This window comes from Engraulis encrasicolus, chromosome 18 (genome assembly GCF_034702125.1).
Source record: "Engraulis encrasicolus isolate BLACKSEA-1 chromosome 18, IST_EnEncr_1.0, whole genome shotgun sequence".
NCBI classification, from domain to species: domain Eukaryota; kingdom Metazoa; phylum Chordata; class Actinopteri; order Clupeiformes; family Engraulidae; genus Engraulis; species Engraulis encrasicolus.
This window is the reverse complement of record NC_085874.1, coordinates 5,792,742-5,819,353: the sequence shown is the minus strand read 5'-3', so window position 1 is coordinate 5,819,353 and position 26,612 is coordinate 5,792,742. Positions and strand designations below refer to the sequence as shown.

The following is a 26,612-nucleotide window of genomic DNA, read 5'->3' as shown; positions in this document are numbered from 1 at the left end:
GAGTTTGAATCAGCAGGAGGCTGCTGAGTCATCGTTTGAGGCATGGCAGGGAAAGGAGCTACTGCATTGGCCAGCCCTATGACTGGCACACAAGAGTCTGCCTTAGCATCCCCCTCGCTCAATAAAAATCATCTTCCCTCAGAGGCACCATACAGACACAGTCTCTGATGATGATGACGATGATGATGATGACGATGATGATGATGATGATGATGATGATGGTGTCAGTGAAACCCAAGGTCATCCTGCGTGGTTTCAGACCCAGTCTCAAGCCCACAACTTCTCCTGTAGGAGGCATGTAAAAGGCTGCTCGTCAAAAAGGCTTCCATCTCTATTTCTTCCATCTTCTATCTTTTCTATCTTGCATCGGGAGGAAGGTCTGGAAGATCTGCTAGCCGGGATCCTTTACTGCACATTATGGGGGAGGGAGGCATGCGTGTGTGTGTGTGTGTGTGTGTGTGTGTGTGTGTGTGTGTGTGTGTGTGTGTGTGTGTGTGTGTGTGTGTGTGTGTGTGTGTGTGCGCGTGCGTGCGCATGTGTGTGTGTGTTGGGGGGGGGTTGCTGCAGTCCTCTCCCTCCCTCCAATCATCTGAGGACAGGTAAGGTCACCTGGGACATGGAATACAGAATCTAGTAGTGGTGCCGGTGCATGGAACACAGAACCAAGTAATAGAGGACCTAGTGGTGGTGCCAGTGTATGAATGCAGGGCCTAGTGGTGGAGCATGGAACATTTTGAGAACCAACCAGTGGTGCTGCAAGCCGACCCATATAAAAATACATACACCTTATTCACCGATTCAGACACTGTATATTTTACATGCCACATCCTACAACAGAGGCCAATTTCTTCTGTACCCAATAAATGAGTCAAGGACACGAGCATTCCACCTCCTATACTGTGGCTGAGCATTGTACCGGTATGTTTCTTTTTAGTATAGGATAGGCCAACATATCCTTGATAGAGCTAGTGTTCATCATTTCCATACATGCAATATAGCCTACAGCGTAATGCTCGCATATTCTGAAAAACAAATATGAAATGCAATACTGCGAAACCTTGCAGCATATAAGCGCTGTGGATGGAGAATGTGATTGTAGGAAATAAATAGGCCACATTAGTAATTAATCAATTACTAATTAATTATTTGCCATATTACTGTAGGACTTTAAGCTTGTCTTATTTTGTAAGGTATATGTCTTTTCCATAAGGTGACGGAGAACACAAGAGACTGCTTGGGGCCCTCTTGGATCATGTTTAAATAACAGTGGTGGCAAAGCGAGTTTTCAATGGAGGAGGTGGACTGTTGCTTGGAGCCCATAACATAATAACATCCCCCTCACAACCAGTGTGTGTGTGTGTGTGTGTGTGTGTGTGTGTGTGTGTGTGTGTGTGTGTGTGTGTGTGTGTGTGTGTGTGTGTGTGTGTGTGTATGTGTGTGCACGCGTGTGTGAGAATGGGGGGGGAGAGATGCGTCCTTTGCTACCCAATACTATTACACATATTTTTTTTATCCCGAGAATGACCTAACCTGCCTACTTACAATGTACTGCATTCAACCAGGAACCTCACCAAGACATGAAATAGAGACAAAAATGTTTAGTTACCTGAGGAGCCCACACCATCCTTTCCAGCAAGATTTCCCATGAGTTCCTGCAGCAACAACAACAACAAAAACATTTTAAGCCAGCTGGTCAGTTCTTGTCTAGAACCCCCCCCCCCCACACACACACACACACCATAATGATGACACCATGACTATTCTCTATACAGAAACCCTATCATGATGCCAAACAGCACACACAAATAAGCACCTGATTCCACGTATTAACGTTCCAAGGCAGGCTTTTAACAAGAATGGGGGAATTCTAGCCTGCCAGCTAGGATGAACTGTCTTGTTATCTTATGCATCTGCACAAGTTCATACATAGTCATATGCACATACGTGTTCGTTTGTTCAGGATGATATCAGCTATTATTCAGGACACGAACGGGACAATACAATTTCTGAAGTCTAGATGAAAAATATGTAATGCGGTGCCTGCAGTGGCATTCCAACCGTGGGTTTGCTGTGTCTCGTCATTGCACAAAAAATGTGGACCATCGTCACATTTGCTACTTCGCCATCGGAGAGTGATCACGTTAAATATCTTGAATTATTATTTGTGATCCATTTCCAGGTAGTTATTCGCGTGTTAGATCATCCGATCCACAGTCGCAGTGCGAAGTTCAAGCAGACAGCACAGGTGACCATGCGCATCATGTCTTGCAACGATCTACTTGACGTGATTCTTAAAATGCTGGTTTACAGTTCAGACAGAAACGTGAGAAGTCGTGTAGCCTAGGCTATTCAAGCTTGTCATAAAAAGAAGACAGCAAATAGGCTATATGTTGACGACGTGCGTAACCAAACGCGTGGGCTGCTGGATGTTATTTCTGAAAGTTAAGGGCACTCACCTCTAAAGCGAGGCGGATTTCACCTTTCCGCCCGATGTAGTGTGAGCGCGCCCATTCTCTAGCAACATTTCGCGCCGTTCTCTACCATCCCCATGTGAACGGGACAAGGTTAGACTCGTTTTACCTTTCAGTCCTTTCGATGCATTCTCTGGCCAACTCAAAATTCCACTTCGTGCAGACCAGTGCACGCGCGCGCGCGTGCTGTCACCACTGAAGGTAAACTGTTGCAATTTAGCTGATGCCTTTACCCACCTCCAAAAGAAAGGAAAAAAATAATGATAAATGTTTTTATTATAGCCTATTTTATGATGGTCTACGTAATTTTATTTTTCATTTATACCAGTGGTTCTTAACCTTTCTTGAATAAACGCCTCCTGGACCTCATCATACACCTCAGAATGCCCCCTTGACCACATCATAAGCCTGCCAACAGCCTCCTAGTATTAAAATATGAAATGGACTAATGTCCCCCAATGGCACCTCCCCCTCTCAGCTGTATCATTCTCATCATTCCCCTCATTCCTGTATCATTCCCATTCCTGTATCATTCCCTGTTGTCCCTTGTTGTCAACTTCCAAAGGGTCCAAAAACAACTGCCACCACTGACTATCGACGGCGATGCTGTGGAGAGAGTGAGCAGCACCAAGTTCCTTGGAGTGCACATCAGCGACGACCTCTCTTGGACCACCAACACTACATCACTGGCGAAGAAGGCCCATCAGCGTCTCTACTTCCTGCGCAAACTAAAGAAGGCAAGTGCTACACCCTCCATCATGACAACATTCTACAGAGGAACCATAGAGAGCGTCGTGTCCAACTGCATCACAGTGTGGGGAGGAAGCTGCACGGAGAAAAACAGGAAGACACTCCAGCGTGTTGTGAACACAGCGAAGAAGATCATTGGAGTACCACTCCCCTCCCTGCAGGACATTTACACCACACGCCTCACCCGGAAAGCACTGATGATCATCAAAGACACAAGCCACCCTGCACACAAACTGTTCAGCCTCCTGCCCTCTGGAAAGAGGTACAGGCGCCTCCGTTCCCGTACCACCAGGCTGGCGAGCAGCACAATGCACCAAGCGATCAAGATGCTGAACACTCAACCCACTCTCCCTCCACTGTCAGCCTCTAGCCAGCAAGGCCACTGACAACCCCACCCCCCCCATCCCCCACCACCATATCTGCGACTGAACATTCCACCTGCACTACTATACTTGTGACTGAACTTTCAACCTGCACTAACTCAAAACATGCACACACACACACACACACACACACACACACACACACACACACACACACACACACACACACAAGCACACTGCACTTTCTGCACTAAACCCAAACATACACACACTCACACACACACACACACACACACACACACAGACACACGAACACACACACAAGACGCACACCGCACCTTCTACCTGCACTAAACACACACACACACACACACACACACACACACACACACACACACACACACACACACACACACACACTGCTGCTGGTGTACTTGACAGACCTTTTTGATATTTATTTTTCTTCAAAATGCTACTATTACCATGTCAGAACGCTATAAAGGACTTTTTTAGGAAAAGCACAAAAGCACAACAATACCTCTTAATGTATGTCCTCTACAAGTCTTCTGTTGTCCAGTCTTGCACTTTAAATGTCTGTATGAGCACTGTCTATGTCCATACTGTCTTAAGTCCATGTATAAGTACTGTCTATGTCTATACTGTCTATGTCCTTACCTAGATTAGTCTATGTCTGTATGGGAAAGCAAGAAATGTAATTTCAAATTCTTTGTATGACCAGTGCATGTAAAGAAATTGACAATAAAACCTACTTGACTTGACTTGACTTGACTTGTTGAGAAACACTAATTTTAAAATGTAAAAAGTTGGTGGTATGATTATCATATAGGCCTATGATGGATGGTATGATGCACGGTAGGCCTATTAAAATATGTGATTTTCTTTGCCATGCAGACTATTTATTGTTACACCAAAAGCATTCAATATAAGTGAATGTTCAGCATCTTTTTTAACATCTTTCAACCAAATAGGTTTCTGAGGAACAAGGACCCTACAGCTAGGGCTGTAGGTGTTGCCAAGGGCAGTTAATGTGCCAGTAAAAAGTGTCAGTTATCAATGAACCAATAAGGAATCTCTGGTTCATTGATTGTCTGAAGCTCAATATCCCTCCTCCAGTCACTTCCTCTGCCCAAGGTGTCTTGTGTTGCCCCATCTCCCGTGATCATTGGATTGGCCATAGGGCATACAGGGCATTTGCCCGGCGGACTGATGATGATTTTGGCCTGACCCTCCCTGCAATGGTATCAATTTATTCCCCTACAGCGGGCCTGTCTGTAACGGTCAGACATAAATCAAACATGTTGGCTGTTGTGGTGAAAATAGCTGATGTTAGATGACTAACAATGTTGACACAGTCTTCATGGTTTCTGTCAAAACAATCCATGACTGTCCAGTCAATGCCTGGTGGACCAATCTTGTCTGAAAATGCCCAGTCGGATTTGTTCACCCACTCCAGCCCAGCCCTGCTATGGAAACAATATGAGTCGATAGAGGATTCAAACATCAAGGGTGTAACTCAAACATGTTCCCCCCATCATCTCTCCCTTTCTCTGCCTACATTGACAGAAGGGAAACTTCATTGTTTTCTCTGCAAAGGTAGGGCAAAATAGAGGCGAGCAAGAGGAAAGGACAGAAGGAACCAGTTTGAACTCCACCTCACGTGCAGTCTTGTTCTCTAGCATCTCGCCTCCATCCACAACCTCTCACCTTTTTTGTGTATTGGGACGTTCTTCGCTGACGTCTAGTCTTACAGTAAGGTACAAGACCAGAGGATGTAGGAAGTAACTGGAGAGAGGATATTGAACCAGGCCCATTTGTAGAGAGGTCAGGTCTTCTCAGCGCCCTCACTAACACATACAGTAAACTAATACGGCCACACATGCATGAACACACACACACGCACACACAGAGTAATCTCAGTAGCGAGTCGTTATGATGATTGTGTTGGTTATTCTTACAGTTAAACTGTTTGAACCATACATGTCTCTTTGCGCACCAATCTTTGGTTCCACAGCGTTGCTGCGATGCCAGACTAAATATTGTCATGTCAAAGTTTGACTGGTACAGTATACTGTGCCCAGCAGCTATGTTTGCAAGGCTGTCTATTACAACACAGTAGATACTATAAACTGTTTTTGTCTTTTAGTTGTGGTTTTGGTCAATGCAATGTATTTACTAGTGCTGTGGATTTGTAAAGGGAGTGCCATTCACCTCCGACGCTCCGAGGGAACTAGGAGGCTGGCTTTGCCTACAGTGTCCACTGAGACAGTAGGGCAGAGGTGGGGAACCTTTTTCATTCGTGGGGCCACTTCAAATTCATCCGAGGGCCGTAAAGTCCTCAAAGGGCCGTACTATGAGCACAAACCAGGACTTTTTCCTGCACTTGTTTAGACCTATATTGAAGGCAGTTACCTTTAGAAAAGACCCCTTCTCTAGGTCCCCTGAATATAACTTAATTGTATTGCAAATGTGTTTTCTAAGATTCTTTTACCAAATATGTCATATTTCATGTGAAGCTGCATAACAGTAAAATTATATCGTGGGCGGATAAAATGGCCTCAGGGGCCGCAAACGGCCCTCGAGACATCCACCCCTGCAGTAGTAGTCAGGCTTGTTAAGTCAATATTCCATAAGAATCTTTCACTTGGTGATACAAGCACCAAATCAGGTACACGGGTTCTCCAGGGCCTACTCTCCCAGAAAAGGTCGCTATCCAGGTGAAAAAACAAGATGGCGGCCATTTTTCAAGATGGCCGCCTCATTAAAGGTGAAAAAAGCTGTTTTCGTCTTAGAATGCCAAGTAATCAAGACATCTGAGTGATGGAAATATTAAAATGTATGAATTCTGACCAGGACAACTTAATAGTATCAATATTTCATCACAAAATGGCCACCACTTTTCAAAATGGCAGGCCTTACATGACTGAAAATGCATATTTATGACATACAGCTGTCCGATAGCAGGTATTCATTAATACATACTAACCTTGCCATCACTGTTGGAATACAATGTCGTAAAAACTATTTTGTTGACATTCTGTATTAGAGTGATGTTATAGCACAACCAGGGCACACTGGTGACATCACTGCTGTGAGACTCAGCATGGGGTTCAGTGTCGGCTTGTGGTACAATAGCTGTAGTTGTAGTTTACTAACTCTTTTAGTAGTATACTCACTTTAGTTGTTAGTATTTATAGTCTCCCATATCCTACCTAATAAGACCCTCTATATAGCTTAACTAGAAATGTAGTTAGTGTAGTTAGAAATTTAGTTAGATAGCCACACCTGAATTGACAGGATGTGCCAGCGCGGGAGACCCGAGCCAAGGGTAACGGGGCTTCAGTTACCCGGATGGTGTACAGATCGCACGGGACTTAAATGACACTGGATGAACGATCGGGCTGGGTGTAGGGCAGAAGTTGCCTGATTTTCATAGACTGCAGATCACATACCGCGATTCTGGTTTGACCAGGACTACAACGATTAGCGTTTCCATACAGGGCGAACTTTGTTTCCAAGGCCTGGTTAACCCGCCTCCCTCGGCTTGCTACTGGTTGAGGGCTGTGCCGAAGTTTAAACCAAACATTTCTTAGCCCAATAGAACGTCTCTGCATAAACCACGTCACTGCCTTGAACACGCCTCTACCCAGGACGGTTGAAAATGCTCAGTTGATTGGTTCCAGACAAAGTGGGTGGAGATCCCGCTGTAGTGGGATTGAGCAAGCTCCTGGCCCTACTGTGTGTAGCTGTCACCAGTAGGGTGGAGCCCGGCTGGGCAGAAGATGACTGAACCTTGTTGTGTCCCATATCTCAATGTGCTTTGATATTTTGTACGGTTGGGTGGTAAAAGGATAGCCCCTCTGCCTTTAACCGTATTACACAAGATGTCTGCCAAAAATCCATTGAACTGCAGTACATGTCTGGAACAACACCTCAAGCACCCTGACCCTGAGCACGGGGTCCAGCAAGGTTGTGTGCTTAGCCCCCTGCTGTTCACGCTGCTGACACATGACTGCACAACGACCCATTGCACTAACCATCTGATGAAGTCTGCGTACGAACACTGGTGGGCCTCATCCCTAAGGGTGACGAGACTCACCACAGAGAAGAAGTAGACTTGCTGGTCAGATGGTGCAAGGACAACAACCTCCTACTGAATGTCAACAAGACCAAGTAGATTGTTGTCAGAGGGGCCAAAAACAACTGTTACCACTGACCATCGACGATGATGTTGTGGAGAGAGTGAGCAGCACAAAATTCCTTGGAGTGCACATCAGTGACGACCTCTCTTGGACCACAAACACATAATCACTGGCGAAGAAGGCCCAACAGCGCCTCTACTTCTTGCGCAAACTGAAGAAGGCAAGTGCTACACCCTCCATCATGACAGCATTCTACAGAGGAACCATCAAGAGCATCCTGACCAGCTGCATCACAGTGTGGGGAGGAGGTTGCACAGAGCAAAACAGGAAGACACTCCAGCACATTGTGAACACAGCGTAGAAGATCATTGGAGCGCCACTCCCCTCCCTGCAGGACATTTACACCACCCGCCTCACCCAGAAAGCACTGATGATCATCAAGGACATAGGTCACCCTGCACACAAACTGTTCAGTCTCCTGCCCTCTGGAAAGAGGTACAGGTGCCTCCGCTCCTGTACCACCAGGCTGGCAAAGACCTTCATACACCAACCAATCAGGATGCTGAACTTTTAATCTGCCCTCCTATCACTGATAGCCCCCCCTCAACACTGAATTGTGATTGAACATTCTACTTGCACTAACTCAAAACACACACACACACACACACACACACACACACACACACACACACACACACACACACACACTGAACTAACTCAAAAGCACACACAAACATGCACACACATATTGCTGCTGCTTCATGCCTGTTACTTAATGACTGTACTGGATACCAACTAGTTGTAAATATTGCACATTACAATTGCTTACTTTATATTTATTATTATTTCACAATGCTACTATCACCATGTCAGAATCGTCACAATTGGACATGTAGCGAAGGGGAGTAGAGTTGCCCAGCTGGGACTCGAATCCAGATCTTCTGGGGTAGTAAACCGGGGCTCTGACCGCTACACCAAAGAGCCAGGCTCGTTGGCATGTTAGTCAGAACACACCCACAACCCTAGTGATGGTCACTCCATCACACTGCCTTCCCCTTCGGGAAGCGCACCCGTGCGCTTCACACACTCATGGTGTCCCTCACGCAACTGCCCATCATGCTTCTCCCATCCAGTGTGCCCCGGAATCAATGCTTCACCCATCACTGGGGTCCCTCACACCAGGGTCACCAATCCTGGGGGTCCCTCACATGGAATTATGGCAAAAAGATGGTGAGACCTTGAAAGTTCTCTGGTCAAAGCTTCCTGCAATTGTGGAGAGTTGCCAGCAACTGACAAAATGTGGATGCAAGACTGACTGCCGAGGAAGATGCAAATGCTATTGCTTTAGCCTCAACTGTACACAGTTATGTTCCTGCAAATGTGAGGACAAAAAAGAGCTAATCCAACATGTGCATCAGAGAGTTTTCCTACCAAAACAACAAACCCAAACAACAGACATGTAATCATTAGGCTATAGGCATACTGTTTTTGTAATATTTAGAATCATTCAGTGAGTGTTAGTTTATTTACATGTAATTTTCAATATTTTAGGTTTATTTTGAGTGTATAATTGAATTTTCCATGCTCAACATAATATATTTCCAGACATAAATATTCAAATATGATCAGTCAATCAAAATATACATAAAAGCCATTTAAAAGCAGTTCAATTGGCGGCCATCTTGGAAAATGGCCGCCATTTTGGTTTTTCACCTGGATAGCGACCTTTTCTAAAAGGGTAGGGTCTGGAGTACCTCTGAACCAAATTTGATGCTTGTATCACCAAGTGAAAGATTGTTTGAGGTAATTGCTGCACTATAGGGGGTAACACAGTGCTGAATCAAATTACTGATGGGGAAATGCTGCACTCTAGTGGTGAACTAGTTTGCCTTCAACCATCAACCAAGAGTCATTTCCACTTGGTTCGACTGCATCAGCCAGCCTCAGTGGTGGCCGTGCATTTCACACCTGAACATTTGAGTTTAGAACTAGTTCCCCAATGAATCAACTACAATATAAAACCAAACGGTCAGTCCGACTGCAGCTAGGCCTACTTCTCCCTAAATAAAAAATGCAGTAGCCTAATAACGTCGTTCTACAGCCGCCTATAGTCTAAGTTTAGCAAAATACATTCGTTCTTGGTCCCATGTCTTTTTCTCACAGGGAAGCCGAAAGGCAAATTGCGATGGAACAGCAGTTCCCTATCGCAGTGGACTGCGATCTAACACATGGGACGTGACGTATGCACGGATCCAATCGAAGCACCTTCTACTCACGCCGAATGGCTGAGAGGCTGTCAGTCATCCCCTGGGCCCGCCCTTAGGGCATAAATAGCTGGGTATGACGCAGCCTCGGCCTCTTTCAATACTTCGATAGAAGTGATCCGTCAAGCAAACTACTGCCCACACAGCAAAAGTACACCGTAATGGATCCGCCCCGGAGTCCACCGTCCGGAGGCCATCCTCCGGAACGGATCCGGTAAACGGGGCCGTATCGGCGTCCACTTGCACGCCGCCTATCATCCGACGCGGAGGCATGGTGCGGACTCAAAAGGGACCCGTTTGTCACCCGCAACGGATCCGCGTGCAGAAGCGTACCTCCGCAGTGAGCCCGGTTCGGAGGCGCGACATCCGATGCGGACTCATTCCGTGTCCACTTATTGCATCCGTCACGGTTCCACTACTTTTTATCAGTTACGGACCCATTCCGGACTCATAGATGTTCCGGGCCGGGACCATTTTGGATCCGTGCTCATAAAGTTACTTTCTTATGCTATAATCCCAATAAACGAACACTAAATCAGTAACCGTTTCAAACAGCATTTAGATTTAATTCTACAGATAACACAGACCTGGCCTAGACACCGTTTAAATAAGAACCCGAAAAAAACACAACCTGACTAAGAACTTCACTCATCATGATTTTTTATTTATCTTGACATTATTTTTCTGTCTCACTGTCATGTTGAACAATCGCGTGTCGTGGCTACCTTCTCTTCCTTCCCCGATGCCTCATCAGTCGACGGGGAAACATCACATCAGCGCTCCGATCTGAAAAGGCAACAGAGCTAAACTTAGAGCTTTCATTTAAATTTCGTAAGATGGCAATCAGACATTGCATTGCATAGGAATGGACAACGCTCTTTCACATCTCTATCCCGTGACAGTAATGATGTTGAATATTATAAGATGTACTTACTCTTGGTCGTAAAAGCCGGGAGGCAGGCGGGCATCACCGTAGCAGGGTGGATTACAGCTGGCTAGCCCTGTCCGACCCAGAGGTAATTCCACCTGTTTACGGATACACAAGATTAAGGACAAATTCAGATATTTGTAGCCCAACCACGGACACCTGTATCAAACTATGAGCCCAGCTACTTCATTCATTCACCAATGATGGACAGCATATGGGACGAGGGCGCAGTTCATGGCCATCCATTAATTGCTAATAAATAATTAGCCTGGATTTCGTTAACGTGAGGAGAACATGATGCCACCGCTTTAGGATTTGTACCGTTAATAACAGAGTTAGTGCCAAACCTGTTGAGAGCATCACCAATCCGTGTAAAAGTGTACCACGAGCCAAATTCAGACCAATATAGCCGTTTCATAAGAGTATTTGAACACTTAGACCTACGTTTAACTTTACACAAGTTTGCTTCAGTCAACCGGTTTGCTAGTAACTGGCTAGCAAGCTAACGTAAACAAGGCTGTTAAAATGGGCACAATGTTGATATTTTTTATTCAACTGCACTTCCTCCATGTATCGGATGGCATCATATTTTAACAGTATTTAGGAAATACTACAATAGCCAATGTAGTTCTCCATGTCTTTGAATGAATGAACTAGCTGTCTCGTTTTGAAAACAACTAGGGTTAACTTACACTTTTAAAGTCATAAAACAAAATCCTACGAAATATCAATAAGCATTGATAGTATAAAAGCTTCAGATATACTTTTTGTACCTTTGTGTATCACCTAATATAAATAAATCAATACTTACTGGAGAGCGCTGTTCGGTCGTGTCTGCCCCAACAAAAACTGTACCAACGTCCGTTAGATTTACAGCGCGTCCGCGTTTGTGAATCAGATATGGATGCGATTATGGTCCGCGTTTTGACGGTAGAATTTGGGGCGGCGCACGGTGGCGACCCTGATCCACCAAGTGGAACCCAAAGGAATGTGACAGTGACACGGCTGTGGTGACTTGAACGCGGCTCCGCATCGGAGTCCTCTGCTGTGTGGGCGTCGACGACTTTATCTCAGATTCGAGTTTTCATTTCAACCGTGTGCTTCAACTCTTTCAAGCCGGTGAGTGGATTTTCTCTGGTCACAGGCTTTGGGTGCCACGAGTTGATTTTTGTTTCTTGTATTTGGCTATTAGCTTCTAGCTTGCAAGTTTGCTACTTCTGTTAGCTCTGCTTGCTAGTGGTTGCTACATTAGCTAACTGGAGCATTCACTCGGTAGTTTTCTTTAGAATTCGGACCGATTGTGAGTGTTAACTGTTTCTCTGGTGTGTCTAGGATGTCGAGGCTGCTGTACCCGGAGTGCCCGCACAGCAGGGACAAAGGGGACCGGCACCGATTTTGCATTGTCTGTCTCGGCAGAGAGCACGCCGAGGCAGCGCTGTCGGGCGGTTCTACCTGCGAATTCTGTGCTGAACTGACACTCGCTAAAATCACTAAGCGCTCGGCTTACTGGACTCGCAGAGAGGCGAGAGAAGCTGCTGCCCAGGCTGAGGAGATTCCCACAGCCGAAGGCAGCACAGATCACGATATGGAGGGGCTTGACTGCCGCGAGCCCGCCACAGCCAACCCCGCTCCCACCTTGCCATCTGGCGGGAGTTCACGCCACGAGGCAGCAGGGGAGCTAGCTGCACCAGCCCCACATGCAAGAGTGAGGTCGCACCACGAGGCGGTGGAGTTACCGCGTGGCTTCCACGACCAGCCCCTGCCAGAGCTGGTATTTGGGCAGGAGTCGGAGGAACAGCCAGAGGACTTAAGTGATGCAGAGGGGTATTATGGTGAATATGAGGAGGAGGTGGTCGAAGAGTCCCGGGCATCCTCTCCCCCGGTAGGTTCGAGGACACTGGGTCTGCAGCTGCACGAGGTGGCTACCAGGGCAGCTAGCAAACTCGGCCTCCCTCTCCCCACCCCCCCCCAGCACAGAGATGTCGTTGCTGGATGGGGAATACTACGCCGGGCCCCAAACACCGGCGCCCTGCCCAATCCCGTTTTTTCCAGAAGTGCACAGGGAGCTAGTCAAGACCTGGAGCAACCCCTATTCGGCCCGTGCCCCAGTCCCAGGCTTTGCTGCCTACATGCATATGGACCAGGCCAAGGAGTGTGGATATCTCTCCTTCCCACCGGTGGAGGATACGGTGGCGAGTTACTTGTCGCCCTCTTCACCTGCATTGCGCCTGGGCCGCAAACCTCTCCTGCCGTCTCCAGTGGCCAGACTCCAGGCCACTCTCGCTGAAAAGTCCTACCTGGCGGCTGGACAAGCAGCATGCTCCATCAACACAGCGGCGTTGCTGCAGAGATATCAGGCCAAGCTACTCACGGAGCTGTCTAATACGCTGGATGCTGAGAGTGAGTTGGTGGTGGAACTGCGCAGGGCGACTGACCTGTCTCTCCGCCTCACGCGCTGTTCATCTCAGGCAGTGGGCCGTGCTATGGGGGCGGCAGTAGCAACACAGCGTTCTCTGTGGCTGTCCCTGGCACAGCTGTCGGAACGGGAGAAGGCCCCACTCCTAGATGCCCCGGTGAGTGCTGAAGGAGTGTTTGGTGATGCTGTGGGGACAATGACTGCTAAATTTGAAGTGGAGCAGAAAAGCCGGGAGGCTTTCATGGCCTGGATGCCACGCAGCAGAGGTGAACCCCGGGGCCCCCCGGGTGGACCAGCTCCAGCTCCTGGCATGAAGCGGGGGAGTGGATCCCGTTCTCCAGCTCTTCCAGCTAAGATGCCGGCAAGGAGAGGATGGCAGCGACACCCGTTTAGGCCGCAGCCCCAGCCTCAGCCACAGGCCCCACAGCCAGCACCCCAGCAGCAGCAGCAGAGAGCGCCGTTCGTCCCGCGCCAGACTACTGCCCGCCGTGGTGGTGCGAACAGGACGCGGACCTGAGGATCACGTCCTGAAGAGAGGGGGGGGGGAGGAGTTTTCCCCTCAGCGAAAGAGGACTGCCCGTTGCTCACATGCACCGCTCATGTCAAGCACGTTGTGCCAGTTTCCACAAGCACTACACACACAAACAGAAAATGTTTTGTCCCCCTCTCTGCATCCAATATTAAAACAGCATTCTCTCACCCATGTTTACCTAAACAGTGTGACAAGCTGCCCTCAGAGCTTGACCCCCTCCTTAGACGGTGCGGGAATAAAGCCGAGTATAGACAAATTGACCATGAGCGGGGAAAACCCCGACCAATTGAGTCTAGATCAAAGATTAAAAGGTTTGGCGATGAGCGGGAGCGTCCCCGACCAATTAAAAGACTCCATGCCATGCCTAGAGGCATGCGTGGAAAACTGGCGCAAATGCGCACAGGCATCACCCTGGGTTTTGAAGACTGTCTCAGTGGGCTACACAATTCAGTTTGCTCGCCCCCCACCAAAATTCAGCGGGGTGATTCAAACAATAGTTCCGGAGGGTCAGGTCCCTTTCCTACAGGAGGAAATAGACTCCTTGTTGTTGAAAAAGGCAATAGAGATGGTGCCACAAGGGGAAGAAAACGCAGGCTTTTACAGCCGGTATTTTCTTGTCCCAAAAAAAGGCGGGGGATTTCGGCCAATCTTAGATTTAAGGAGGCTGAACAAATCACTCATGAAAAGAAAATTCAGGATGCTGACCAACCGCCAGCTCCTTCAATTTGTGAAACCAAACGACTGGTTTGTAACCATAGACCTGAAGGATGCATATTTTCACATAAAGGTGGTGCCAAGGCATCGGAAATTTCTCAGATTTGCATTCAGAGGGAAAGCATATCAGTTTTCGCGTCTCCCATTCGGTCTAGCCCTATCCCCTTTTCTGTTCACAAAGTGTCTGGAAGCGGCAGTCGCACCATTACACCAGCAGGGGGTGCGCTTGTTCAACTTTCTAGACGACTGCCTTCTTTGCTGCCACTCGCAAGAGTTAGCTGCACAGCAGGCCAGTCTTGTGCAGGCACACCTAGGCCAGTTGGGATTTGTGATAAACAGGAAGAAGTGTGTTCTCAAACCAAGTCAGACTTCACAGTTCCTAGGCATGACACTGAATTCTGTGACTATGACAGCTCACCTCTCTCAGGAGAGAGCAGCCGCAATCAAGACCTGTGTGGCCCAATTCAGAATAGGCCAATGGGTGTCATCTCACCTCTGCCAGAGGCTGCTGGGAATGATGGCAGCAGCAGCAGTCTCCCTGCCAATGGGGCTACTGCGCATGCGGCCTTTTCAAATGTGGTACCTGTCTCTGAAGCTCAACCCCTCCAAAGACAAATACCGCAAAATAGTAGTGAATTCAAAGTGCAGGAAGGCCCTCACAATATGGAGATCCTCCCAATTTCTCAGTGCGGGAGCGTCTCTAGGCATAGTGACGCACCGAGTGGTGATTACGACCGACGCGTCTACAACTGGTTGGGGGGCAGTCTGCAACGGGAGATCGGTGAACGGTCGTTGGTCTGCAGTCCAGGCCAAAGCTCATATAAATGTGTTGGAGCTGCAGACAGTGTTTCTAGCCCTACGGTATTTTTTGTCAGTGGTGAAAGGCCATCATGTTCTGGTGAGGACCGACAACACCACGGCCATGGCATACATAAATCGCCAGGGGGGCGTGCGCTCCCTGGCTTTACACCGGTTGGCGAACAGTTTACTGCTATGGGCAGCAGATCACTTGTTGTCTCTCAGAGCAGTTCATATTCCAGGTCACCTCAACTGTGGAGCGGACCTACTCTCAAGGGGCAACCCGCAGGCAGCAGACTGGCGCCTCCATCCCCTGGTGGTCGATCAGGTATGGCGGCGGTTCTACAAAGCCGAAGTGGACCTGTTTGCCACGAGACAGAACACACACTGTCAGCTTTGGTTCTCTCTGGGGGGAGACGACCCACCTCTGGGGGTGGACGCACTGGCACATCCGTGGCCGGGCGGACGTCTTTATGCATTTCCTCCAGTGCCTCTAATTCCTCAGGTGCTGAGCAGAGTCATGGAGGAGAGGAGAGAACTGTTGTTAATAGCCCCCCTGTGGCCGAACCGGCCATGGGTCGCAGAGTTGAACAGGATGTCAGTACAGCCGCCGTGGGAGTTGCCCTCACGGAGGGACCTGCTGTCACAGGCGGGAGGATCCATATGGCACCCCCGGCCGGAGCTGTGGCAGCTCAGGGCCTGGCACCTGAAAGGGGAAGGCTGTTAGCTTCAGGACTATCTGAGGCAGTAGTCAATACTATTCAGAGTGCTAGGGCTCCATCAACTCGCTCTCTCTATACGCTGAAATGGCGTTTATTCGAGCAGTGGTGTATCTCACGGGGTCATGACCCCATCAACTGTGCTGTAGGTGTCATATTAGATTTTTTGCAGCACATGTTTGATGATGGTAAGGCTGCCTCTACACTAAAGGTGTATGTGGCAGCTATCTCTGCTTGTCATGTGGGCATAGGTGGTGCAACACCTGGTAACCACCCTCTGGTGTCACGATTTATGGCTGGGGTGAGACGGCTCAGGGCCCCTCACAAACAGCTGGTGCCCTCATGGGATCTGTTAGTAGTGTTACGTGCTCTTACTGGGCCTCCCTTTGAGCCCCTGAGTGAGGTGGACATGAAGCTTGTTTCCCTAAAGACGGCTTTCTTGCTGGCCCTGGTGTCAGCAAAACGCATAAGGGATATTCAAACTCTCTCAGTGAGCTCGACTTGTATGCAGTTCTCCGGAGCAGGTGATAAGGTCATTATGCGTCCAAATGCCGCATACACGCCCAAGGTAGTATCTACTCCCTTCCGTAATCAAGTCATTGAGTTAGTCAGTTTCTCACCTCCTCCCTTTGCATCAGCAGAGGAGGAGCAGTTGAACAAACTGTGCCCGGTGCGGGCTCTGCGTTGCTATGTGGAGCGCACCAGGTCTTTCAGGCAGTCTGATCAGTTATTTGTGTGTTTTGGCACTCAGGCTAAGGGTAGGCCACTGTCAAAACCAAGCCTATCACGCTGGATAGTGGAAACCATTGAGCTGGCTTACAGCAGCCAGTCTCTGGAAGCTCCAGAGGGACTGCGCGCTCATTCGACTCGAGGAGTCTCTTCTTCTTGGGCCCTACTGAAGGGTGTCTCCATAGAAGAGATATGCAGAGCAGCCAGTTGGAATTCTCATCACACATTCATTCGTTATTACATGTTAGATGTGAGTGAGCCTAGTTTTCTGCAGGGTGTTCTGGGAGCAGTGAACCTGTGATTACCCAGATTTACAGCCCTTTTTGGAAGTGTAACAAATGCATAACATGTTGGTCTCTAATGTGCTTAATCACCACATATTATCCCTGCATTTACCTCTATTAATAATAAGCCCATAAGGTGGGTGCTTAGGCCTCCACTGTAATTCACGCGTGATGGGATACGGTCCCATGTGTTAGATCGCAGTCCACTGCGATAGGGAACGTCTGGGTCATGACTATGACCTCGGTTCCCTTAGCAGGGACCAGATCTAACACTGCGTTGCGATTACAGTGCCTTGCTGGGCATAATGCTCAGTATTGAAAGAGGCCGAGGCTGCGTCATACCCAGCTATTTATGCCCTAAGGGCGGGCCCAGGGGATGACTGACAGCCTCTCAGCCATTCGGCGTGAGTAGAAAGTGCTTCGATTGGATCCGTGCATACGTCACGTCCCATGTGTTAGATCTGGTCCCTGCTAAGGGAACCGAGGTCATAGTCATGACCCAGACGTTTTTGGGCTCTTTTGAGAAGACTGAAAAATGGAAATCTTCAACGTTTCTGTAATATTCTAAGATCTTGTGGGATGTAATAATTGAATATAACTGAGTGTCTGTAAAAAATAGTTGTAAGGTCCCCTACCTCCATCACAACGAAAATCTATTTGGCTGTCTCAATGCTCCTCTAGAGAGAAGCAGTGCGTGGGCGCGCGCGCGTAGATGCGCAGCTCCCAATGCAGCTGGTAAGCACAGCTGCAGAAAGTCATCAACACCCATGTTTATTGAAATTGTGGCCTACTAGTTCTACTGCGTCTCGTAAATATAGTGTGCGTAAAAGTTGAGTCTATGCGCTTGCCTATGGCTTCTAAAAATGGACACAACATTGGCTATTTTATAATGGCACTTTACACAATAAGGCCTAGTGTACACACGTTTGCCGTTTTTGTTTGTGAATTTTGACAAGGGGTTGTCCAGTTTTGTTAATCAATAGTGAATGCGCCCCATAGTTTCGGAATAAATTGCAGGCGTTATCCAACAGGATGTGACGCCCGTTTTGCCTTCAAACCTTCAGGAGCGGGTGCACCCATCGAGGTGTTTTGGTGGAGAAGTAGGAATAGGCGACGGCAGAAATTTCTGTACTGCATCACTTTGTCAGCGAGCCATTTAAATGAAACTGTTTGCTCCTTTGAAAGGTCTACCGGATAACGCATTGCGGCACAACCAAAAGTAAGTTTTAAAAAGTGGTCTACGAATAACTAGCTATAGCTTCAAAGTTAGCCAGTATTCCTTCATTCTTCCGCGTAACCGCATGATTTAACAAGGACAAGCAACAGGTTGAAATGTTTGTCAAATGTATTATCGGGATTTCTTTCTTTCCAGTGAATGCCTCAGATGTTGTCCGTTTTACATCCTAACTAAAATTAGACAAGCAGCAAACTTTGTGAACGAGCTAGATTGGCGAACATTCCATGATGACGTTGCTAACATCATTTGGCCAAAGAGGCCAAAACAACTGAACGCTACCATTAGTAGCTAGCTGTTTATAGGCAATGGTTTGCTTTTGTGTTTCACGTATCTGTACTTTTACAACACACGATCGTCTCTCTCTTTGCTGTAACAGGATGAGCTTGTTCGAGATAAGTGAAAATGTCAAACTCGCACGGGAGTATGCCTTGCTTGGGAATTACAGTTCCGCTGCAGTTTGCTATCAAGGGGTTCTCGAGCAAATCAGGAAGAATCTTTATTCTGGGAAGGACAGCGAATTGCAGAATAAATGGCGACAGGTACTTTTTCCATCTTTTCACACCACAGTTTATCAGACTTGTTTGGTGTCACTTTAAAACAACAACAACACTTGCAACATCTGCTGCTGTTTTTGCAGGTGTGGCAAGAAATACACGAAGAAAACAAACACGTGCAAGACATCATAACTACTTTAGAGAGCTTTCAGATGGGCACCGCCCCCACGAAGCCCACCAACTCTAATGAAGATAATGACATTTGGCCAGTCCAAGTGGAGAGAAGGTAAAATGCTGTCTGTCATACAACTACACAAGATGTCCTCAACATTTATCTAGAAACCTTTTTGACTTTGTTTGTAGCTGAATAGATAACTTTTTCTTGTATTCGTAAACTATTGCCCTCTCCCAGTAATCATTTAGGAGGCTCTATTATTGCTGTAGGGTAGTTTGAGGGGGCATGTGGAATAGCCAGCGGGACTTCATAGGAAAGCAAAGCCTTGAGCATTAAATTGCTTTTGGTTCAAAGGAAATGCCCTCAAGGTTGAGTCATGTGAGCTGGATTATCTCTAATGGTGTGTGTAATTGATTTGTTTCTCTCGCTCTCGCTCTCCCTCTCTCTCCCTCTCTCTCCCTCTCTCTCGACCCCTTTTCTATTGTTGCCGCCTTGTCGGGCCTTCCCAGTACACTGTAGCGAATATGCCCTACTAATGTCCTGTACAAGACTCAATTACATCATCTTAGCCATAGCAAAGTTGGTGGTGTTTCCCCACCATCTACCATGTTGTTGTAAATGATTTGAAAGAAGGTTGTTATGTCATAATCCCAATAAGGTCCTCTCCAATCCATTCCCTAGGAGGAGGAGCTAACCACTGTACAAAGACTGCAATAACAAATTATTTCAGATCAAATAATTGCTGTACTTTTACATCGCTAAAATTGGTCCAGAAAAGACTGCTGGGAGGCCAGTAGCTACATCGTTTGACTTTGGAGTGTGATATTTTCCTCCCCAGAAATCTTTTTTTATGACTGAAAACACATGTCATTTCTGTTCAACTCAGTCAGCGGCACTGCCACGCAGCTCTAAATAAATGTCACATTTCTGCAACTGTGGGTCTCAGGCATTCTCATATTATGTCATTAATCCCCAATAAAGGTCCTCCCCTATCCCCGTGAGGAGAAGTCCAGCGCTCTACAAGGACAACAAACCGCACAACAAGCGCCAGAGTGCCGGCCCCCGGCCACAGCACCACCTGTCACCTCGCGGCGTCAACGGCGACCGGCCCAAAGCCGCCAGGGCCAAGGAGAAGAAGGACAACGGAAGCAGCAAGGTCAAAGATGACAAGGTGATGCACAAAAAACATTTTTATATCCTCTAGGATAGGATGAGCCTTTATTGTCTCTTCTACAGAGGAATTTGTTTTGAGGCTTAGAGAGTCTGAGAGTGTACACGAAAAGCATACATCAACACATTAGATAAACAAAAAACAATTGACATGCAAGAATTGGCCCAAAACATGTAAACATATAGCCTGTCTCTCCTCTAAACACATGCACACATACCCACATACAAGAAAATGTTTAAGAAAAGCAACAAAAGTTACAGTAAAACAGCCCTGTCTCAATACAAAAAAAATCTAGTAGGTTCCTGTTCTGAAAAATACGTATCAAGTAACAAGATACGGGCACTGTTACACAACACAGAGCAAACATTTGTACAACGCAGAAGATGACCAGGTGGTGCAAAACATTGTAGTGCCAATAGTAGGACGGGTATTGTCTATATTGGTGTTTGTTTTGCAGCTTCCTGCCCAAAAACCACAGATGTAACCACTATGTTGCTAACCCTGGTACAGAAAATTTTCTGCGCATTAGCTTGTATACAAAACTAGACCCAAAAACGGTACAGTGGGGACTTTCTCTCTCCTTTTAACTGACGATGCAATACCATATCGAGTTTAACGTCTTCAGTATGAATTGTATTTTATTATTCATCAGGTAAAAGCATTGGCACGATTTTGGTGGTTCCAGGGTTCCATAACCTGTGTCCTCACATATTTTATAAACAGAAGCACAAATCTCCTCAATAAATGTTTTTTGGTCTATCGGACACATATTTCTTTTGTCGCTGCATAAACAGTGAAAAACCTGTCCATCCAGTTTTCCCTGACCGGCAGTAGGCCTCACAGATGACGAGTAAACAAATGCCTCCCTTTTGTCCCTCTCCCATTACCCACAGAGCAAAGCGGACGTCGCCAATACTGAAGTGAAGAAGTTTGACAGGGGAGGGGAAGATAAGGATCTGATAGAAGCCTTGGAAAGAGACATTATATCTCAAAATCCCAACGTTAAATGGTACAGTTCCACAAACCATATATGGAATTGTAAGAGTATATAACAGTAAATGGAATGAATGTAAATAGAGAATTGTTTGGGCACAGTGGTAGAGTGTATGGAATGTAAACAGAGCTCCAACTGCAAAATGGCTGTACAGTAATTCGAGAATTTCAAGTATTTTCCTGGATAAGACTCCTGCATGAAAAAATAAGTAAACAACAAAATGTATTTTCTGTATCATAAAATGTTCTGAAGCACTTATTTTTGACACAGGGATGACATTGCAGACCTAGAGGAGGCCAAGAAACTCTTGAAAGAAGCTGTTGTCCTGCCCATGTGGATGCCAGACTTTTTTAAGGGAATTCGAAGGCCATGGAAGGTAACAGCTAATTCATTATCTGAACTGCCACTTGCGGTATAATAACATCTCTAAATGCAAACTAAACACTGAATGCCTGGCTGTCCTGTACATGTATGGCCCTACACACATACAGTACATAACTAGGCTAAAGAATAGCACATATGTTTTCAGACTGTCTTGAACGGTCCTAGTGCCTGTTCTGACCCCTTGCGTCCAGAACCAAAGTGCTTAACAGTGAACGACTGTCGTTCATACCGCGTTGTGTACCTTTCGCCATGTGTTTGCATGTTACCCAGGTGAACCAGCTGATGTCTTCGTTGTAATATTGTAAGCAGCTTCGGTTTGCATCTCTAACCTACTTTGCATTTCCCTCCCACTCAGATTGCTGGGGAAAAAAGTTTCGTTTTGCTAAAAAAAAATGTGTGTGTGTGTGTGTTTACTCTCCACCTCTGTAAGGGAGTGCTAATGGTGGGGCCACCGGGGACGGGGAAAACGCTACTGGCCAAAGCCGTCGCCACCGAATGCAGAACCACTTTCTTCAATGTGTCCTCGTCCACCCTCACCTCCAAGTACCGAGGGGAATCTGAGAAGCTGGTGCGACTGCTGTTTGAAATGGTACAAGAACGCAAAGATGTTTTTTTTCCATTTCATTCTAACCGTTCATTTAGTTCCCTGACTGTCACGGCTGCAGTTGGGTCGTAAATTTGTAGCGGGTGGGTTCACTTGCGTTATGATGCAGCACAAGTTTTGCTCTATTAGAAGTAAGGTGTTAGTGATGACCCAAGTGTAAATGGTGTGTGTGTGTGTGTGTGAGTGTGTGTGTGTGTGTGTGTGTGTGTGTGTGTGTGTGTGTGTGTGTGTGTGAGTCCCACTCATTAGTTTCCTTTGCTGAGGAAGAAGTATCATATATGACACTGTTTCTTAGACCACTGGTGTGCTCCTGTTTTAATACACTTTGCCATGTTGTTAAGTTCCATAGATGTAGAACACTAGATGACTACTCTCGTTGACTACTCTAGTCTACTGGAACGAATGGGTCAATTTGAGAATCTGTGTCTTTGTTGTTGTTTGACTGGACATTGCAAAGGGGTATGCAAAGGATCCTGTAGGTGGCGGTCAAATTATTGACATCTTTGCTGATAGTGTGAAGATGGGAACCCCGTACCAAAGACTGAACGTCACATCCCGGCTGAAAATCAAACTAGTTTCTCCCAGTCTTGTTGCTTGTGGCCTCGCGATGCAAGGCCCAACATCATTCATTGATGATCAAAGTATCATTCAATATCTTCAGAAAAGCACAATTTAGAAACTCATTGTCTGATTTGCAATCGTGATGTTGAATGGGTAAAAGCCCCCGGAAAGTCGCTCTGCTTAGGTTGACCGAGGGGCAATTTGATCGTTTTCTCCAGACACCAAGGCAAGAGGTCACAAGCAACAGAAAGGGACGGGAAGAACTACTTTGACTTTTACCTTTTGCGTTTTATATCTATGAAGCCGTTAAAAACTTTTGTCTTCCATGTACAAAGCATGTTATGAAAACATTTAGTATTGCTATTATTCTGCCTTTAGGCTCGGTTCTACGCTCCCACCACCATATTTATTGATGAAATCGACTCGATATGCAGCCGTCGAGGAACCTCCGAGGAGCATGAAGCCAGTCGCAGGGTCAAGGCCGAACTGCTAGTTCAGATGGACGGTATGTCTGCTTATCCCGTCATCTTCCTATAACATACAAAATAGATTGAGCATAAATGGAATCGGAAAAGCTTTGACGTATTTCATAGTTTTTATCTCCACACTATCCATTTCTCTATTACTTTATATTGCTATACACTTTTGTAGGCTTTATTGCTGTATGTTTCCTCTTTTTTTGCATAAAGGCATCTACTAGGTGTAGTGTAATGAATAGACGAGGTGTGTTTTCTCTGCAGGTGTTGGTGGTGCGGGTGCAGTGGAATACGACCCCTCTAAAATGGTGATGGTGCTGGCTGCCACCAACTTCCCGTGGGACATTGACGAAGCCCTACGCCGCCGCTTAGAGAAGAGGATCTACATCCCACTGCCCTCAGGTACACGCACGCACGCATCCATTGGTTAATATTATTTGTTTTTATTTCATTTAATGATGTCATTTATTTGTCATGGACAATGCAGTGAGTGAACATTACTACAGTCAATCCCAATGTCATGTGTGTTTGTGGTACATAAGAGGTGTCTAGCCAGATGGCGAATTTGCAACCCCAGTCCCTGGTTAGGCCATCTATAGTAGCATACTGGATAATCGAGGAGAAAAGGCAAATGACGTAGTTGTGTAGTGCAAAGGCACAGATAGATATGACACGACTTGAGCGCTTCCAGTGACGGAAGTAATTGACTTTGTATTGAGTCGCTGATGACAGAAGAGACAAAAGTGATTTGGATGACTAGAGGGGATTTGAGCAAGAGTTCGTAGTTAGGCTACAGCGAATATTATGCAAATGAGCTGTGATGCAGTTCTGCGACAGCCGCCACAGCCAATGGGAATATTGGAATACTTGCATTCTGGTTTTAACGGAGATACTATGTCGCTTCTATCGCTCGTATCGCTCTTGCTGCACAGTCCAGCGATTCTCTGTCGCTTAATCTTGTCCTCGCCAGTGTATTCGCGGGTTAACAGAAAAAGATCTGAAATGGTTACATCTGCTACACTGAACAACTATTAACACTAACTACTCTGAAATATAATAAGACTTTGCAGTACAAAAACAGTGGCATCTTTAGTACATAGCAATGCCAATGAAACAAATGTTTTACCTGTCTTATCAAGGTTACATAACATTAATATTTGTGCCCTCAGCCAAGGGAAGAGTGGACCTGTTGAAGATTAACCTGAAGGAGTTGGAGATAGCCAATGACGTGGACATGGACAAGATTGCGGAACACATGGAGGGATACTCTGGGGCTGACATCACCAATGTGTGCAGGTGAGGCATCTTGCTGTATATTGGTATATTGCATATTATCTTGCTTGCATATTGGAACATGTGGCTCAAGTCAGATTGCTGTCATGTTCAGCCGGTATATTCCTGCCATCAACTGGTGACAAATATGCATGTTATCATATATCATAATATATGTGGAGGAGGTGATAATATATCTGAGAAATATCAGGATACCTGCCCAAGATGGTGGCACCCAGAATTGGTCCATGCAAAAAAGGCGAACATGGCACCTATCCTTTTATATTTATGGCTTTTTATGAGGTCTTTCGCCTTTTATTCTCTTAATTTGTCTTGGCATTTGTCTTGACTAACTGACATCCACATCTTCATATAGGGATGCATTCTTGATTAGATTTTTAGTTTTGCTTTTTAAAATTGTTTCCTTAGCCTTTGACCTCTGAATTTGGCTTAATTGACGTGCACATCTTCACTCAGGGACGCGTCTCTGATGGCGATGAGGCGCCGCATCGAGGGCCTGACGCCTGAGGAGATCCGCAACATCTCCCGAGACGAGATGCACATGCCCACCACCATGGAGGACTTCCTGGCTGCCCTGCGTAAGGTCTCCAAGTCCGTCTCCGCCTCCGACCTGGAGAAGTACGAAAAGTGGATCGCAGAGTTTGGCTCGTGCTAACAGCTGGACACGGGGCCGCCACCGCACACAGCGGGTGTAAAATGATCTCCCGCAAACTCGCGTCCTTTCCTCTGCTCCTCGAACCTTGCCGGCCTGAGTAAAGGCAGTTTTTATATTGGACATTCGTCTTATGTTTCAAAGATGGTCTGACAGCTGCATCGTGTCTGTAAGCTATTTTGAATGTTACAGGAATTTCCAGTTTTAAGCTGACTTTACCCAGGTGGACAACAAGGCATGAGAATTTTTAGGACCATGGAAGGGACGCAAGTTTGAGAAAATGGTTTCCACTCACTTGCAAAAAACGTGCAACTACTCACCAATACTTTTGGATTTAGCTTGAGAGAGCCAAAAAGGTTTCTGCTTTTGACTCCCATTTATTTTGTTTTTTCTTTTAAACTTCTCTCTCAATTTTGGGACCCATGGAGGGGTGTGACTGAGGCGCACTACAATACTCAGAAACCCAACTGCACAAGCTATGCAACCTTTTAAGTTGGTGGACTTGAAACTCTATTTTAAGTTATCATGAAAAGGAAAGATAATGGACGTTTTGCCACTTTGTGCCACTTTGTGCCCTTCCCAACAATGCATTCTTTTTCCAGCAAGGCCAATGAAGGACCAATATCCAGATTGCTCAGTTGCTTTTTAGGGATGTAATATAACTATGGACCAATATGTTGGGCAGATCACATAGTTTTTAAAAAAGCACTTTTTCATTAGATATGAAGTAAAACCCAGTCGGATGCGGGACCAGAGATGCACTGAATGTCAGCTGATCATCTGAACAGCCGTATGAAAGTTTGACTGGATATGCAAGACATCATAAATAGCGTAACGCTGACTAACGTATTTCTTCTACAGGAAGTTGCCCATTCCGTTATCATTGATTGTTGAGGGTGGGCAGTGGGCACCATCGAAGCACGCCACTCTAAATATGGTGGTTGTTCCCTTTGCAAAGATCAACGTTACAAATTCTCTTGCCAAAGCACCAAGACCGTCAGAGAGTTAAGGTGAAGATGCACAGGGAAACTTTTGAGCAATGTGTCTAGGTAATGACGAAATGAGACGTATATCGCATAACATGTTTATCAGCAGAACTTGTTTGAGCAGCTGATAACTTTTTTTCAACCATTCCATCAAAAAAAAGCCAAACATGATGTTGCCTGGCAACATTGCTCATAGTTAACCCTTTGTATCATCATTACTACCATGAGGATTACAGGCTCCTCAGAAAGGTCAGTCACAAGCCACACTACCTAATGATGGGCCTTCACTGTTATTGTGTGCACTACTTATTTTTTAAGCACAGTTGATGTATGCAAGGTTTCTAGAAGCTCATAGTTGTTAAAGATTGGACAATCATAATCTAAATGAAATGAAATAAAGTTTGTTGATAGAAACGTAGAGCACAGCACCCTGCCATTTTCTGACTGTAATGGAGATACAGTTAAGAAGAGCCACAACAGAAGCACAAGAAACGATC

General features: G+C 46.3%; 1 protein-coding gene and 1 long non-coding RNA gene across 2 annotated transcripts; one reads left to right on the top strand and one right to left on the bottom strand.

Annotated features, from left to right (window-relative positions):
• Positions 1-10,526: 10,526 nt before the first annotated feature.
• Positions 10,527-11,890, bottom strand: LOC134468372 (uncharacterized). The gene is made up of 3 exons (XR_010038783.1): positions 11,708-11,890; positions 10,903-10,994; positions 10,527-10,754 (listed from the first exon to the last, which is right to left on the bottom strand). It is a non-coding gene; the product is annotated as an uncharacterized LOC134468372 (long non-coding RNA).
• A 6,176-nt stretch (positions 11,891-18,066) lies between these two features.
• katna1 (katanin p60 (ATPase containing) subunit A 1) lies at positions 18,067-26,533 on the top strand. The gene is made up of 11 exons (XM_063222855.1): positions 18,067-18,307; positions 18,702-18,864; positions 18,963-19,105; positions 19,976-20,165; positions 21,059-21,174; positions 21,430-21,535; positions 21,974-22,132; positions 23,087-23,213; positions 23,449-23,586; positions 24,354-24,480; positions 24,934-26,533. The coding sequence occupies exons 1-11, from the start codon at positions 18,249-18,251 to the stop codon at positions 25,130-25,132; spliced, it is 1,527 nt and encodes a 508-aa protein (XP_063078925.1). The 5' UTR covers positions 18,067-18,248; the 3' UTR covers positions 25,133-26,533.
• The last annotated feature ends 79 nt before the right edge of the window (positions 26,534-26,612 follow it).